Here is a 19466-nt window from a genome sequence, read left to right as displayed (position 1 = left end):
ATCAACTAGGTTATAAAATAGTTAAAAAACATGTCATCTCATGAAAAAGCGCGGATTTGTAGTGCGAGGACATCTAGCGTAGGTTCTGCTTACGCGGCACTTTGCATAACCTCATAACATACCATAACTCTAACCTAGAACTAGTTGTACAGTCTGTGACATAGAACGGATTACTTGAAACATTAGATCAATAGATTAATAGATGGTTGCTTAAAAAAAAAATGTATAATATATTTTAGTAACTAGTTAATTTTTGTTCCGACATAGGAATGAAACCATCGATGCTTACGAGCCCGATAGGCTCAATTCGTGCAATGAAACTTACATTGAAATGTTCATCTTAAGTTACAACGAACCGTACAACGAGACGTACGATGATGATGATGATGAAAATGAAAAAAGGTATATTTTCGTTGTCAAAAAGTCTATCGTATATCATGTGCCTAGCTACATGTTATCATCCGCAAGAATTAACAGACAGAGACAAAATAAACTAAAGACTTGACACCAGAATCAAAACAGCAATTTTTAAATTAATTTTTTGCTACTGTATAGTCAAAAAAAAAAAAGACTAAGGTAAAAGCCCCAATTATTGACATCCTAAATTATTTTTAAATATATTTAATCATCTGTAATAAGAATAACAATAGTCTTATTTTTTTTGACCATATAGTACTGAATTGTTTGTTTGCTAATTGAAATTTAATTTGGAAATTTAATTAGCAAACACCGCAAGCACTTTTTGACATTTGATGCTTATTAATAATTAATTAATTGTTGATAATTTTTAGTTGATTGGTAAAAAAGGTTAATTAGAGTAGAATAATTTACAGTTGGTGGATAGAAAAGACAATGAAACATTGTGAGCTAAATGTACTGTAAAATGCACTAATTAATTGTTCACACGATAAACTTAGCACATATAGTATACCAATTTCATGTAGTTTCATTGAAACTGTTCAGCCAGAGGAGGGTATAACACTATTAAAATGTTAATAGGTTATTACGCGATTATTTAATGGAAGCTCTTTTAAATTTCTGGTTACATGGAGAAAATTGTTTTTGAAATGAGTTTGTTGTTAAGGGTGAATATTTAAAATTTTTTTTAGAATTATTTAAAGCTTACTTTAATGAAAATTATGTTTTTTATGGAAATAATTTAAAAAAAAAATTATCGAAGAGAGTTTTAAAAAAATTCCCGCTCTTTTAACATGAAGAACGCCATTTTCATCTATAGTTTCTGTAGTTTTATATTAGTGCCGCCATCTATTGGATGTTTTATGATTTATGATCACTATTAGTGAAAATATGAGTTTTAAAGTATAGTAAGTTGAACTATACTTTCAATTTTAAGTAAAATGGCGGCTTGAGAGGAAGAAATCAAAATTCAAAGTATTAAAAATTAAAATTCGAGTATTTAAAATTCTTTTAATCACCATAAAATCCAGTAAAAATTTGTCTCTTCAATCATTTCCGCGAGATATATTTTCATCGGGGGTTAATAAAATTTATTTGAGCTATAAATAAAAACAACAATAGAAAATCATAGAGCGATAATTGAATTTATGTATTTGCGGTATGAAACAAATAAAACGCACTGAAGTACATAAATGTAGAAATAGACCAAGCAAAGCTTGGATATAAAAATTGGTCGTGACCGAGCGCCTGGAGAGTCACGAGAACTTTATTATTGAGCAGATTCGAACCCCGGTGGCTGCAAAATAACGCACTTAGATAATAAAAAGGAAACTTTTATTATTCATGGATTTTTTCTGACCTTTAGTATCAAAATAAAATATTTTTACTGTGAAAATACTCGCTTAATACAGTATTCTCAGAAAAATAATTTTTTTTAGTATAATCTTCATAACTTAAATCATTAATTGATAGAAAAATAATTTTTTCCATGTAAAAAAAATTTTTTTTCAAGATAATTCTGTTCTTTATTCGAAACTATCCAAGAAAAAAAAAGCTCCGTCTAATCTAGTCTAATAAAGTAGCCATTAAATTTAGATGAGGCTGCAACCGAAAACGCTGTCTAGTTGTAGCTTAGTTTTGTAGTAAAAATAAATCTAGTTTTAAAAATAAAAAATATGCTTAAATATTTATTAATACAACAAATATGTTAAAGTTGAGTATTGATTGCAACAAAGATCAATTTAGCTTTCGTATGTCGAGAAAGTTGGAATGAAATATAATGAGCAAAGAAATGAATAAAAGAGAAGAAGAAAATAATAAATATGTACAATATTGTTGTAAGAAAACTTTGAGGAATAAAATAACAATGGCATGACGGTTAGTTACAGGATGGTGCGGTTGGTCGCAGGAAACAGCGATGCAGTTACTCTGAACGACCTTCAAGCTGACACGCAATACCAGTTGGTGATTACTGCGGTGAGGGCCGGAAAAAAGTACAGAAGTCGGCCTATTGTCTTCCGCACCCTGGGTAATTCATTCATAATTACCTCATCATACTTTCATATGTCTCATATATAGTTACTCTCTTGCTCTTTCCTTTTTTTAATTTATAATTTATTGCACAAGTCATGCCTCCACTTCGGGCCTTATATTTACAGCTCTTTTTGGTCTTAAGTGCGAAAGGTACTGCATAATTGTAGGGTAAAAACATTTTTACCCTAAAAAAAATTTTTTTTTAACAATCTTTAATTACAATTTATATTTTTTAACATTTCATGCAATTTTATTATTAATACAATTTTTTTTTATTTAATTTAAACCTTTTTATAACAATATTCTACTGCATCAATGTTCAAACTCAGAATTTTTAATGTATTATAGACTTTTTTTAATTTTTAAATCTTAATTTTTAAAATTCCCGCTCTTTTAACCGAAGAAACGCCATTTTCATGTATAATTTCATTAGTTCTTTCCTACTAACGCCATCTAGTGACTTCTTTATGAAATATAAATGACACTAGTTAAGATATAAAATTTTTAGTATATTAATTTGTATTAAAAGTAATTTTTTTAATTGAAAAATTTAATTTAAAATGATTAAAAAAAATTAATAATTAGCATTGACACAAAAATTTCCACACTTGGCAAGAATTGAATCATTTTAAATTAAATTTCTTAATCAAGGTTACTGACCTATCCTTTAAAATCAGTTTAACTACAATAACTCAATTTAAAAATTAAAAATTAATTTTAATTTTTGAAGAAAAGTCTACGGCTTTAATTATTTTGCTTTAATTTTGATGAAAATTAAGTTAGCCGACATCTAAAAATTTTATTATCAATTTTTTCATTACAAAAAAATTTTTATTCATAAAAAACTACAAGTGCAATTTTTAAAAAATAGAAGTTGTAATTTAATAAATGAAAAAAATTAAAAAAGTCGGCTAACTTTAGGATTATTGAAGTTTTTATTCTCACCTAGGTTATAAAATTCAGGAACATTGTTACTCGTTATCGATTCTGTTTACTCACTAATATCCTGACAGGCTTTTCAATAATCAAAAATTGAAAAAAAAAAAAAAAAAAAATATTCAATTTTACAGCCGTAATTATTAACAAAAAAATTTAGTAAATTTTATTAATTACTTCAAAAAAAAAAACATATTTTAGTAAAAAGGATAAATTAATAAAGAAACTTAATTTTGCTATGCAGAAAATACAACTAGCGCCAAAATTGCCAAATTTGTGAACGTATAACAGATAATTATCTATAAAACTCAATTAAACACATTTACAGAAAAACAATGCGTGTTTTTTGCAACAATTGAATAAAAAGTATGCTCAGAAGATAATTAAAACACATTTGTGCGTAATCCGTACAACCTTACGGTATTTCATAACCTAAATAAATATCCCGTCAACGTTTTTGCTGATTTCTTCTTTGTTTTTATCCTTTCGTAAGCTTGCAATGTAAATAGACCAATAGACGAAACAGTTAGCAGACTCTAATTGCTCTGACGATTCACTACTTAGATAAATAATTCGAAAGTAATTGTTCCGCGGTTTAAAAATTGCAGGCTACAATGAATAAATAATAACGAGCATTAATTATCGCGTTTGTTCTTATGTAATTATTTCGAGTATAAATGTCAGATTCATTTATAAATAATTCATTTGATAGTATTAGACGGTAATTAATCAAAGTTGAAGTTGTTACTCAATAACAAGCTTAATTGTGTATTATTTTATTTAAAAAAAAATTGTAAATTATAAAGACTAATTGTTGTATTATAATTTTTTTTAGAAAATAATTAATTAAGGGAGAAATTAATTGTAGTAAATTTCAGAAATTGGCCTGATTGATTTGAAATTAAAAGGAAGGAGTCATGAATAAATTGAATTTTTAAATTATGTTTGAGCAAATTGGCGAATTAAACGATAATCGATGGGAATTTGCATAATCACCGGGTTAAAATTACCATGAACATACCCTTGAATAATAATCAAACTTAATGTAATTAAGATAACAAAACGTTTTGATGTTGTTGTTGTTGTTATTGCAGAGCCACCACGTACGTCTCCTCAGCAGGATGCTAGTGTTACTGGAGGACCTCCAATTCCTCCGCCACCTTCGTCGTCAAATCCTCATCCAGCGCCAATACAAGTAATTATTTATTTTTTAATTTTAGTGGATTATTTTTTATTTTTAAACAAACAAAAATCATTTGACTTAAGGAAAAAATTAATTTATGGTGGTTGGGGCCTGTAAGACATATTATACAAAAATTATAAAATTTTAAATTATAAAGATTTATAAAATTATAAATTAAAAAATTTTAAAAAATTATAAAATTAAAAAAAAATTAAAAATAATTTAGGGTGTCAATATTTAGACCCCTGTCAATAATTGGGACTTTTATTTTACTTTAAAATAAATTTTTTAATTAAAAATTAAAATGTTACAATTTTTTTAATTTATTTTCTTGGGTCAAAAATTTTTTTCTTGAATCAAGTTGATTTTTTTTTTTTTTAATGTAATTATTTTTGCTACATTTTAGACCTCTAACTAACGATAAATTACTGCAATTAAATAAAATATAACCTTTAAACTATATCCTACCATAAGTAACAAAATTACCATTTTCCGCGAATTACAGCGCGTTAACAATAGCACAACCCTGAGTGAATATATTAACCTTATCTATCGATTTCTCTTCAAACAGGTACGTGCCGTCGAAATAGGAATAGTGATGATGGTACTGCTGGTCTGGGCGGGTGCAATAGCACTTTTTTTCAACCGGTGGGGCAAAATACGCATGCTGCTTCCTTATCAGCCCGATTACAAAGAACAGCTAAAAGTTCCGGGTACGGGGGCGATTTGCAACCCCACAACAACTCCTTGCACTCAACACTCTTCGCAACATGCCTGCTCTCAGGTAAGCAATCTCCAATATAACTTCACTAAAAAATTGAAAAGTAACAAAATTAATATTCAATTTTAAAATTCGCGTCCGCAAATATAAACATGAATATTTATCTAGCCGAGTAAATAATCTTTTTTTCATACATCTCCATTGTTTATTCAGCAGTTATATCCACATCAAATTTATTTGAGCCTCAAGCGATATTTTTTTTTTTTTTTTTTTTTTTTTTTTTTTCAAGATCGTTAAAACTATCAATTGCACTGTAAAAAAATGTATAATCTTTTTTTTAGTATATAACAACATTTAATATAACTATTCAGAGTATTATTTTTAAATAATACTTAAGTTTGCCGACATTTTTAATTTTTTTATTAATTAAATTAAAACAAAAAAATTTTTTTTAACAATTTTTTCAATGAAAAAAATTTAATGACTTAATTTTCATCCATTTAATTTATTTAATTGTTAAACTACTCAATTAAAGGGGTAGTAGTTTTTTAAACTCACTAACAATCTAAAACATGTGTCTGTTTTATTTACTATATATACCAAAGTACTTCACTCTACACTTAATAGTACACAATAATAACAATAGCAACAATACAACTTTGAATCAATAAATCTATTGAGCCGTTTTTATATACAACAAGCTGTAAAATAAACTTTTAAGTACTTTACGTAGCAAGCCTCAGGAAATTTTTTTTTAGTTAAGTTCTAGTTCATGCGCCATCTATTAAAAGCGTCAGCGAAAAATTTTGGTGAATTTTTTCTGAATTTAAAATTAAAAATTCTTTTAATTTCTATAATAATTTTTATTAAAATTCTTCACAAAACTATTAAAAATCCAAAATATTAAACATATCTCATGTATAATTTAAATTTCCCGCAAAAACTAACTGCGCATGCGCAAGGATTGTTCCGGCGCTTGGAACTAGTACGGAATTTTTCAACTCTAATTATCTCAGAAACTAAGAAAGATACGAAAAAAATTATTCTTACCTTTTTTATTTAAAATAAAATGTAGAATAATATTTTTTATAATTTTTACAATAATTATCATTTCTAACGAACTTATAGCGAAAATTTGTCATAAATTTTATCCAGTTATTTTATCCAACTAAAATTTAATTTCGCACGCTTTAAATAGATGGCGTTAATTACAAAAATGAAACTAAACAGACTTTGAAATATTTTTGTTGCTTAACCTCGACGTCATCTGCGACCTGCGAAAAAAAAAATTGAATAAATGAAATTCAAATCTGAAATTTATAAAATATAAACAAACAAATATGCCAATGGTTGAATTGGACGAAAAAGGTTATGACTACATTATCGGATATGGTGATGCAGTGTGGGGGAGGGGGCTGCGGAGTTTTGGAGCAGTGCTTTCATTATCAGAGAAGAACTCGTGAGCCACGGGAGTGCGGCTGCCAATTTGCTCTACTACACAGGGCGGACATCGCGTGACCATCGGTATTAATTAATTAATTAATAAAGTCGTTTTATTATTAAACTGACTTGTTTGTTTTCACTTTCGACATACATACCCATATAAATTACTGTTTATTGTTTTTGTATGTCATCAATCATTAACACATTATTTTTTTAAATTATATTTCTTCACTGGTTTGTCCTGGGCCACTGCTTTCTTCACTGGATTTTTGCTTATTTTTTTTTTTGTTAATAAAAATTATTTAGAGAAGAAATCAATTTATAAAAGAAGAAATATTTTTTTGGCAGTTTAATTACGAAAAATAAAAATTTAATTACCTAGAGAATTTAACGTATACATAAAACCTCATTTTACGACTTGATATTTATAAACGAAACAAGTTCGTGGTTAACCGCAATCTAATTACCTAAAGCGGTTGCTCGAAAATTGACTTTCAAAATTTCAAAGCTCGTGGGTCTAACCTTTACTTTTCCCTATTAATGTTTTCGGCAATCTTAGATCGGCCTAAAAAATTTTTATATCTAATCAAATTTGAACAGTCACAATTGCTTTAAAGCAGGCTTATATTTCTTCATTTAAATTACTCTCAATAAAAAAAGGAAAAAGGTTAGATATAAGGTAAAAGCCCCAATTATTGACACTATAATAGACAAAGTTATGATTTAATTTTTTTTAAGCAATCAAATATCAATATCGTTGAATTTTGTTTGTGGTAATGCCTCAAGTAATGTTTTTACTAATCAATTTCTTTTTTTAAAATGATAATCACTGATATTTACTAATTAATTTTAAATAATTAAATAGATTATCCGGATACACCAATTATTGGCAAGTTAAAAAACTGATTGATCTCATTATTGACATACCTTTACTCCAATTATTGACACCTACACTGCGCATGCGTCGAATCATCTGCTTATTCTTATTTATCGAAACTTATTATTAAGTAATCAATTTTATTAAAGTTTATTAATAATAATTTCCATAAATGATTAATTACTTTTAAAAATATAAAAATTAATTTATTTAATCAGAAGAGTTCAAACTCTTACAGTAATTTTTTTGGGTTAAAGTAAAAAAAAGGCGTCTTAGCGCTGTCGAATGGCTGTCAATATTCAGTTAGAGATTCAACTTAAAAATTATCAACTAGTTATTGACACCCATTATTTAAATATTATGAAGCATACAATTAATTTCGATTATTCAATTTTATAAATTTTTCATTTATTGTTAATTAAAAAAAAAAAAAAGATGATATTATTAGATGAAGAAATTAATTTAAACTCGGCATTTAAAAAAAATCCTTTTCTAATCAAAGTTGTTAAGAAAATAAACGTTCATAAGCTGGTTTGAGGAACTGGTGGTAACTTTATTTTTTTTTAATAATTAATATTTAATATTTTGAACTGACAGTAATTTTTTTCGATTTTTTAATTAATTAGAATTTAATTAAAATTCATATGATAGTTATTCTTGTTACAGATGATTAAATATATTTAAAAATAATTTAGAGTGCCAATAATTGGGGCTTTTAATATTCAGAAGCTTTACATATTCAGAAAAAATTTTTTTTCTTTATTATTATACCAGATTTTATCATTTATCTCCCATCAAACCATTTATAAAACAACAATTTAATTTATAAATTTATAATTGCTCCCAAAAATAAATTCCACTTATTTCCACGCTAGTCTAATTTGATGGGCTTATGTAAAACCTTCGGGGACGAAACCGTCAGGGAAGGGACAACCCAATCACGAAAACAAGAGAGATAAAATTATGAGATTTGGAGACCGTAATCTAAATAATTTATTCTGATAAATTAAAAAAAAAAAAAAAAAAACAAAACAAACTTAATTATTTAATTTTTTTAAAAGAAGAAATAATTTAATTTTTGCAAATTCTCTAGATAATAATAGTTTAACGGCAGTTTTAAACTTTGATCATTAAACAAAGTTCTACTTTAATGGAAAGTTATATTTAATAAAATAAAAACTTAATTTTCATTCGATTAAATATTTTCGTCATTAAAACGTACAAAAACAAAGAACAAACAAGTAAAAAAAAATGTATGATCGTTATTTTTGTAAAGCAAATAGAGCACTCGCACTACTGTATCTGTAATTGACTGCATCACTTCTTTACTCACGGTTTTTTCTCGCACAAGGCACATGCATTGTGTATTCACATTCACGAATACATAGATATATATTTATAAATATATATGGGAATATTTGAAAGCAAAAAGTATCTAACAATTTTAGAAGGTGTTAGTAAATTGAATTTTTGATCAACACGCTTCAATATTTACACTGTTTTAAGGTTGATTCCTTTTTTTTTCGCTCAGTGTTCGTTTTTTTTTATCGCCATTAAAAATAATCGAGATTTTTTTTTTATTAAAATTTTTACGCCGCTTAGTAATTCCGAAAAAAGTAATCTTTTATCGGATTTATGATGGACAAAAGTGTTTACCACCAAATTTAGACATAAAATGTAAGAATCATAGGGGACTAAGTTATCGCATCAATCTTTATACTTCTACGCTTCCATTATACGTCTCCATATGTTTCTATATATCTAAAATGTGATACCGAGTAAAATACAGTGATAATAACTTGATCGGACGATTATTGGGGACGATAAATAAATTTATTCGCACAGAAAAAAAGCTGATGTAAATATGGCATATTTTATATATTTTAAATATATGGTATTTGTGAAATATAAAATATATGAAAAATTGATGTGGGCACTCAAATGAAAGCTCTTGATGAGTATAACATCAAGATGAGCTTATATCTTTAAAAACATCAATATTCCACAAGATACAAGGTCATTTGTCATAAAACCTTGAGAAGATTTAATAAAAATTAATTGAATTTAAAAATAATAAATTTATTAATTCAAGAAAATTTTTTTTCTGTACAGAGATATTAATTTGATCGAACGATTATCGTTGATAAAAAATTTATCCGATAACATAAAACTCGACCGATTAAACTCTAACTCGTGACAGAATTGCGGACTGTCATGTCCGGATGATCTAGGACGTGATAAAATGAAAAACAAGGTTTTTAATTAAAAGACATAAATTCAGACTTTGGTAAAAAAAAAAATAGATATGACAAATTTCGAGTGACGTGTATGATTTGATATGAGCTAATGAACGATTTGCAGCATCTGCACTGGTCGAACCATCGCGTGGATTCCCTGGACAGTGCAGGTGGGGGTGGAGGCGCCGCAGGAGGAGGTTCCAGCCAGGGTTGGCCCAGATCCTCGAGACCTCGAGTTAACAGTGCAATCGACGTCGCTGGATTTTTATCCCAGGTGAGTCATATTGTCTAATCATTTTTTTTTCTTTTTTTTTTTTCCCAGGTACTCAAAACTTTAATTATTATTTTTTAATCCTCAGAAATGATTAATTTATTTTTGCGAAATCCGATTAGGGAGATTTAAATAGATTTATTTTAATAATAATTTAATTTAATAAAAAATTGTTTTTAATTTTTTTAAATATTATTGATTTATCGAATATAAACACGATTTATTATTCTGAACCCAGTCACATCAACTTTTGACGCCACTATAAATTTTACCGGCGATAATATTTTGTGAGCGACATAAAAAACTTTACACTGATTGATTATGTCGACACTGGTTGATTTTAATGTAATAAATGTAGTGAGGATCGTTGAAATTGAAACGAGGGATGAAGAAATAAAATTTTTATTCAATTTTCAAGTTTATTACTTGTCAAATTTTAATCAAGTGTTGAAAAAAAATTTTGAAAAAAAAAACAATTTTTAATCTCGATTTAAAACAATTAAAATTATTTTTTTGGTTTAAAAATTTTTCTCTTCAAAATTTTTTTCATTAAAAATTTTTTCAGTATTTTTTTTCACCACAGATTACACTGAGTATAATCTGGAAAAAAAATTAAAAACAAAATAAAGAAATGCAATAATTCAAGATTCTAATTAAATAACATAGTTTTAATGAAGAAAAGTAATTTAAATTAGGAGAATGTCTTTGCAGAGTATTAACCAACCCTAACTTAGAAACTTATATTAGGACAAATTGAATACTTCAGTGTACGGTACATTTCCCAGAGATCTTTTAGCCTGGTTTTAGTTTCAAGAGTTTGTAAGGCGATGCAATGAACTGTAAAACTTATTTAAGCTATTACTCTAATTTTAATCTTAAAATAGGTTAATTTAAAGAGAAGAAATCTTTAAAAATTATTTTTTTAGAATTTAAATTTATTTATAGTAAAATTTTTGTCCTAATAATTTTTTAATTATTTAAAAATAGAAATTTTTAATTTTTTGTAAATATTTAAGTCTTTAAAAATTCTGAACATGTTTTTATTTTATTAAAATAATATTAATTTTTTAATATTAATTTACACTAAAAAATTTATTTTTTTATTTTTTTGCTAATAATTTAATTTAATTTTTTATTTTCACGGTATTGTTTCTTTTATTCAAACTTTTTCATCTGAAACAAATTAAATTTTCGTACCTTGATAATTAAATCTATTTCTTCACAGAAAATTGAAAGAAGAAAAAAGAAAAAAACTTTATAATTTAATTTTAAAACAGCGGGAATTTTAATTTTTATTTTCATTTTCTTCCCCTTAATTTTTAGAGACAAAACTTAAAAAAAAAAAAAAAAACAATAGTTGTCATTAAAATTCAAATCTTAATACATATATCTATATTGAAAAGTTGATGTAGGCAAAGGAAAGTTAATTAAATATTGCATGTTAAAAAAAATCGATATGTAATATGTATAAATAAATGTAATTACTCTAAAATTGCTTATGTATAAATATAATAAAAATATATAAATATATAGTAAAAATATATATACGTGCATAGAGTAATACGAAACAAAATTTCCAGTCTATTTAAATATTATCATATATATATATATATATTGTATTTATGTATATTCATATCCAACAGCTATTATATAAATTACTTATTACGATAAAGTCTATGAAAACTAATGGCAAGGTTCATGTTAATTTATAGCAAAACGTAATACATATTATACACGAACGGAGATCAATATTTAGAATATACTAGAGCTCTGTTATTTCCTCTACATATTTGTTCACGCAGAAACTCTGAAATTTATTATAAAATAACTTTTCAAAGTTAATTATAAATTTCATTATTATTTATCGTTTTTTTGAAAATTATTATAACCAGAAAACTTGCAGTCACTATGTATATAAGCTCATCCCGATGTTACACTCATCAAGAGCTTTTATTTGAGTACCCACATGCATTTTTGATATATTTTTCATATATACATATATATAATATATATAAATATATAAAATATATAAAAAATTGATGTGGGTATTTAAATGAAAGGTCTTGATGAGTGTAATTTCGGGGTGAGCTTAGATCTTTAAAAATGTCAATATTCCACAAGATACACGGTCACTTCTTAATTAATCACATTTTTTAAGATATAAATTCATTTCGATGTTACACTCATCGAGACCTTTCATTTAAGTACCCACATGTATTTTTGATATATTTTTCATATATACATATATATAATATATAAAAATATATAAAATATATAAAAAATTGATGTGGGTACTCAAATGAAAGGTCTTGATGAGTGTAATGTCGGGGTGAGCTTATATCTTTAAAAATTTCAATAGTTCACGAGATACAAGGTCATTTTTTAATTATGTATCAACAATACCAAATTTAATCATAAAAATTAATTTTATCATATAAATACTCCGGCCACAAAATTTTGCTTATTCTCTTATTATTATTATTATTATTATTATTATTTTATAAAAAATTTTTATAGAAAATAAATTAAAAGTTAATTATATTTAATTTAAGGAATTTCTACGTCGCCATGGTTCAACTTCGCGACTATGTCGCAAAGTGCGCAGTGCAGATAACCTTCCCCTGGTAACCGAATCTTCAAATCATCAAGACAACGACAACAATGATAACGAGGATGAGAACGAGGAGGAGGACGACCATTGCAACAGAAACTCAATACCTTCCCAAGAGGACGGGAACGAGACGGATCGGGAGTTCTTACCATTAACAATGACAATTCCGTCGAGTACGGAAACGAATCGAGACGAGCCCGACGACAAGACTGATGATTTTGAATCAAAACACGTAGTTAATTATTCAGAAGGCTTATTGAAGGACAATAATGCGCCGGATATTTCTATCAATCAATCATCCCAGCAGCAATATTCCTCCAGGTAATTTTTCTATTCAATTAAATTGATATTATCTGAAATTTTTTTTTATTTTTTTTTCACTACAGATTACACCGGATATTTTTGCTCCCCGAAGATAGAATCTCTAAAATTTGCAAAATAAATTTTGAACTTTAACATTTCGCGAGAATTAAAATAAATTATTCCGCTAATAATTTACCCTTAAAAACGAGACGAAGCTTTGTTTTAAACTTCTCGATAAAAAAATCGATGACGCCCTCATGTTTTATGACTCGCTGTGTAAAAGCGTGCTTGAAATGTCATATATTTAAAATTCAGTTCATACTTGAACTTGTACTTAACTTTAATACTTCCATACAGCAGTCGCTGAGTTCCCAAAGGGCCAACAGTAAAAAGTACATTAAAAACCGATAGAACTTTCTCTTTCTATCCTTTTTAGCCGCTCTTTTTTTCAGCAATTTATCACAATCATAATAAAATGAAAGTTAAAATAAAAGGCAATGATAAACATTGTTGAACTTTTATTTATTTTATTTACCGACTCCCTTGATAAATTTAAAAAAGTTTGAAACTTTTTTCCTTCAAATAGTTTGCGCAAATTGGCTAATTAAAATTTTTATAAAAACATACAATTTTATTTTACTCAAGAAGAGATTTATGAAATGAAAGTTTAATAAAGTCTAGTAGTCTGGTTTTGAATAAATTGATATTAAATCAGGATATAGAGTCAAGGTCGAGCAATTTCCCTGATTCTTATCGCCGCTATTAAAGCTTTTTTGTGCTTGTAGGATAGTTAAGGAGATCCACGGGAAGTAGTCGAATTTTTAAAATTTTTAAATTCCTAAAAATTTGTAAATTTAATCTACATATTCTATTTAAATAATTTGAATTTTATATCACCCACAATAATAAAAAAAAAAAAAAACATTTCTTCTTGATATTTATGATAAAAATACAAATATACACTTTACATTTTTATCCTAACAATAAAAATCCCTTTTATTACAGGGAATACATTTCATCGAGCACGATAACCACCACAAGTATACCATCCCCATCTCTAATAGTAAGACGCTTTAGCGGTTGGCGAATTAGCGGAAGTCATGAGTACATTAGATGCCCTATCAGACAGCCTTCTTCCATCGACGACAGGTTTAAATTTTATATTTCTCACTAAAATATCCGCTTTAACCTCCGGCACACAACATGTGATCCTAAAATTACAAATTTAAATTCCTGAGAAGATATTATTATTATTATTATTATTTTTTTATTATTGTTATTGTTATTTTTATTTTTATTATTATTGTAAATAAAATTACAGATACTTCAGAAGATCATGTGAGCCAGATTTTCCTCGGCCGTCACAACCGTACCACCACCATCACCACCACCACCACCACCACCACCTGCCCTACAAGCCGTCAACCAGCAACGGAAACCCCGTTGTCTATCACCGGTCGTCGGATAGCGATCAGTCAAGACAGACCTCCGTTTCGAGTGTTGAGATCCAGCACTTTGGTCTACCGATTCTCAGCGTGAGTGAGCCCAGTCCTCCAGACGAGAAGAACAATCGCCTGGATGACTATTTGTAGGATTTGCTTGACGAGGATCTCTCTCTCAAAGAGCTCCTCGTGTAATTTTTTATACTGCTGATACCTTAATGTTCAATTTTTTTTTTTTTTTTATTTATTTAATTTATATCTTAAAATTTAACTTTACCAGAAAATTATGTTAAAATACAAACTAAAGAGAGCTTATCAATGAATTATTGGATGGCTTTGAGTTTTTAAAATCTTTTACTGCGTAAGAAGGCCAGGGTTCAATTCCCGGCGCCGGTAAATAAAATTAATTTATTATTAATTTGTTTTTAAATAGTCAAAAACTTTTGTTGCATCGATACTAATTTATACTATTTATAAAACTCATAACTCGTAACTCTTACGAAAAATAATTACAATAAAAAACAAACTTTTTATTGCTAATACGTAATAATTTTCGTCTTTACACACAAAACCTTAAACTATGTAACAAGTTATTGAAACTTTTTAAGTATACTATAAAATAGGGTAAAGAAATTCTTGAAAACAATTAACAATGTCAATTTTAAATTAATAATAATAATAATAATAATAATAATAATAATAATAATAATAATAATAATAATAATAATAATAATAATAATAAGAAAAGAAAAATTTTAAGCATTAAGGTATCAAATATTTAATATAAAAATATGATCTCATTATCGAAAAAAATAATTGAAACTTAAAATTAAAAGGAGAAAAGAAGAAATGTTTAAAACAAAAGAAATAAATTTCTTCAAAGTATTTTTTAAGCGTGAATTAAAGAAGTGAAGTGCAGACAAAATGATTTATCTAGATGTTTGTAGAACACTTGTGTGGTCGATTGTAAAGTCTAAGTAATACAGTAGTTTAATTGTAATTGAAGTGTACCTTGAGCCACTTTGTTGTAATCCCTCGTGCCCTCTTACCTCTTTAATATATTTTATGTCGATATATATTGTTGTGTATTTGTACGTATGTGTGTATTGAATCCAACGACGACAATGCGGACTTAAAGACCTACCCTGACCAAATCAATATCGCAACCTTAAGTCTTATCGTAATGTACAACTCTTATATAGCTATATATTGTCGCGTTATATTTCATTCATGATTTTGCTATAAATCTATCCATCCAAGCTGATACATCTTTTTTTATTTTGACTAGTCATTTTTTTTTATTGTTTTTTTTTATTTAAAAAGAAGAAATGAGCCTCTGATTTTTTTATTTTAGTGAAATTAAAATTTTATTGCAAAAAATTGTTAATAAAAATTTTGAATTAAATTTTTGGAAAAAAAAATTTTGAGTTAAATTTAAAAAAAAAAACATTTAATTTAAATTAATTATTTTTACAAACTAAAAAAAATTTGTTGAAGATTTTTTCTTTAAAGTTGTGATTTTTTAAATCAATATTTTTTTTGTTAAAAATCAGAAAAGAAAAATTGATTTAATTAAACCAATAAAAAAGACCGACATTATTGATTGTCCTTTTAGTTTAATAATCCAATAATAAAAATAATAGAAAGGTACATATAAATAAAAAGACATTTCTTCCATTACTAAAGCTACGTTTTGTCAATATTTTCTTTATCATTCGGTTCTCTAACCAAGAAACAAATGTTTAGAGTAACAATTATACAAATAGTCAACAAAAGTGCTGTTAATCATTTGATATGGCCTTGTCTATTACTATTATGAAGAAATTTTATTGAGTCAAGATATTTTTTGTTTATATATTCACCGTTAATAATTCTTTAATAATAATTATGTCACATTTTTTTTTTATTACTTAATAAATCTTGCTTAAATAATTTATTGTTATAATCAACAAATAATAAATATAAATAAATAAAATTTTGCATTATTAAGTAATGACTATTGTTAAATTACACTGTAATTTCTTAACTATTGACGTTCTTAAAGATATAAACTCATCCTGACGTTACACTCATCAAGAGCTTTCATTTGAGTACCCACATGCATTTTTGATATATTTCTCATATATTTATATATATGATATATATAAATATATGAAATATATGAAAAATTGATGTGGATACTCAAATGAAAGGTCTTGATGAGTGTAACATCAGGATGAGCTTATATCTTTAAAAATGTCATTAGTTGACAAGATACAAAGTCATTTCTTAATTATTGAACGAAATTCTTTTTATTTTCGTAATAATATACATTACTAATTTCTTTTTATTATTATTATATTTTTTTCTAATCAGAGGTTCACTTATTATTTCTTTTTTATTAAAAAAAAAAATTACAATCATTATTTATTCTAAAAATGTAAATACTGCATAAATAAAAAAATTCTAAATTATTTATTAAAATACAACGAAAAGTCCGCTCGTCAAAAAGTGACAGTCAATTGAAATTAAATTATTGAGTCTATATATAAAAACTAATTACCGAGTGAAAATTGATAATATTTATAAAAATTCTAATAAATTTATAATGCCTAAATTAATAATTAAAAAATTAAATATAGCTTTAAATTATCTTCTCAGATGAGACCAATTTAAATAAAATTTGAAATTTATTTTTATCAACGAGATTAAAATCTATTTCCAGATAATATATATTGTAATAAATTTATTTTAATAGATCCTAAAGACAGATAATAATTGTAAATTATTACAGCTGGGATAGAGACGGATATTTATGTTCGAGATGTAAATACTTATACATATCTACATTATTCAAATGAACCCTTATTTTATAATAATGATATATTATATTATAAATATATATAAAAAAAAAATGTAGAAGATTTTTCTTGTCACTCACACAAAAATATAAATACGTGTATGCATATTTATACATTTAGCGCAATTAATATATGGACCACTGTAATGTATTGTAATTATGATTAATCAGATAAGAGTGAGGCATTATTACAATTCGTCGTTTTTTCCTTATTAATATTTTTTTTAAGATCAATTTTTATTAAAAAAATTTTGGTAAAAATTTTATTAAAAAAAATTCAATCTTCATATTTCTTCTTGAGATTATTAAAATATTAATTAAAGGTAAAAGCCCCAATTATTGACACTAAAATAAACAAAGTTATGATTTAATTTTTTTTAAGCAATCAAATATCAATATCGTTGAATTTTGTTTGTGGTAATGTCTCAAGTAATGTTTTTACTAATCAATTTCTTTTTTTAAAATGATAATCACTGATATTTACTAATTAATTTTAAATAATTAAATAGATTATCCGGATACACCAATTATTGGCAGGTTAAAAAACTGATTGATCTAATTATTGACACCTATACTGCGCAAGCGTCGAATCATCTGCTTATTCTTATTTATCGAAACTTATTATTAAGTAATCAATTTTATTAAAGTTTATTAATAATAATTACCATAAATGATTAATTACTTTTAAAAATATAAAAATTAATTTATTTAATCAGAAGAGTTCAAACTCTTACAGTAATTTTTTTGGGTTAAAGTAAAAAAAAAGGCTTCTTAGCGCTGTCGAATGGCTGTCAATATTCAGTTAGAGATTCAACTTAAAAATTATCAACTAGTTATTGACACCCATTATTTAAATATTATAAAGCATACAATTAATTTCGATTATTCAATTTTATAAATTTTTCATTTATTGTTAATTAAAAAAAAAAAGATGATATTATTAGATGAAGAAATTAATTTAAACTCGGCATTTAAAAAAAATCCTTTTCTAATCAAAGTTGTTAAGAAAATAAACGCTCGTAAGCTGGTTTGATGAACTGGTGGTAACTTTTTTTTTTTTTTAATAATTAATATTTAATATTTTGAACTGACAGTAATTTTTTTCAATTTTTTAATTAATTAAAATTTAATAAAAATTTATTTGATAGTTATTCTTGTTACAGATGATTAAATATATTTAAAAATAATTTAGGGTGTCAATATTTAGACCCCTGTCAATAATTAGGGCTTTTATCTTATTTCTTCTTGGAAATTAAAAAATTTTTCTTGACTTTATTCTTGTAATTTTAATAAAAAAAATATATTTCTTCTTTGTTCCATTAATTTTTAACCTCATTTTAATAGAATTTTCTAATATAACCTCTTTTGGAACAAAGAAAATTTTCTGAAACAATAATATTCCACTAAATATGAAGATTAAATAATAAAATAAATTTATACAACCACAAAGAAGAAATATAAAAGGTATAAAAATTTTAATTTTATAAATAATTGGGACCAAAGATAAAAATATACAACCTAGAAAAAGATATTTTTGAAAGTAAAAAAAAATAGAGAAGGAAAAACACGAACAACATTAAAAAAAAAAAATAATTAATCTTCCTTAATAAATTAATAAATTATTTGCTTATAAATTATTAAACAGTAAGTGCATATCGAAAATAAATTTATGTAAAAATGTATAAAATAAAAAAATTCCTATAAGTTTTAGTTTATGTTTGACTTAATTGAGTTTCAACGACATTGTAGGGAGTATAATATAATATAAAAAAATGAATGAATAAATAATAATTATAATGATGATAATAATAGTTAAATATAAATAGAGCTTATAACTGATCGTCTGATATAAAATAGTGAATATCTTGAGAATCAATAAATTATTGATTTGGCATAAAATTGCCAAGTACCAATTACCAAATAACCTTCCATATCTATTTAAAAATACTTAATGCTAGGATATAATAATAATGATTAATTATTATTAAATTAATAATACCTAATTTATAATTAATTATCTATTTTACATGAAAAATTTATTTTCAAGCTATTAAATAATTAAATTCATGTCCTTCGTCAATATATGAATCGTATAAATGGAGCACTATTTTTTGTACTTATATGTACTAAATTTACTTTAAAAAATATTTAA

The 19466-nt window shown here is 25.6% G+C and overlaps 1 protein-coding gene across 7 annotated transcripts in view; it reads left to right on the top strand.

The window, feature by feature from the left end:
• LOC141532021 (uncharacterized) overlaps positions 1 to 17921 on the top strand; it is a 54306-nt gene extending 36385 nt beyond the window's left edge. For 4 of the 7 annotated variants that reach the window (XM_074250176.1, XM_074250173.1, XM_074250172.1 and 1 more), the window contains 7 exons: positions 2301 to 2446; positions 4482 to 4582; positions 5142 to 5354; positions 9973 to 10122; positions 12672 to 13051; positions 14039 to 14182; positions 14355 to 17921. In XM_074250176.1, the coding sequence (XP_074106277.1) occupies positions 2301 to 2446; positions 4482 to 4582; positions 5142 to 5354; positions 9973 to 10122; positions 12672 to 13051; positions 14039 to 14182; positions 14355 to 14625 (1405 nt within the window). In that variant the 3' untranslated portion in view covers positions 14626 to 17921. Of the gene's footprint in view, positions 1 to 2300; positions 2447 to 4481; positions 4583 to 5141; positions 5355 to 9972; positions 10123 to 12671; positions 13052 to 13116; positions 13463 to 14038; positions 14183 to 14354 lie in introns of those variants that run through there. The other 3 variants (XM_074250177.1, XM_074250178.1, XM_074250179.1) reach the window with 3 other exon arrangements.
• The last annotated feature ends 1545 nt before the right edge of the window (positions 17922 to 19466 follow it).

Source organism: Cotesia typhae, unplaced genomic scaffold, assembly GCF_013202065.1.
Source record: "Cotesia typhae breed Kobodo isofemale line unplaced genomic scaffold, CoteBio_Ctyphae contig_50, whole genome shotgun sequence".
Lineage (NCBI taxonomy): Eukaryota > Metazoa > Arthropoda > Insecta > Hymenoptera > Braconidae > Cotesia > Cotesia typhae.
Note: the sequence above shows the minus strand (reverse complement) of the source record. Positions and strands in the feature narration are given on the sequence as shown.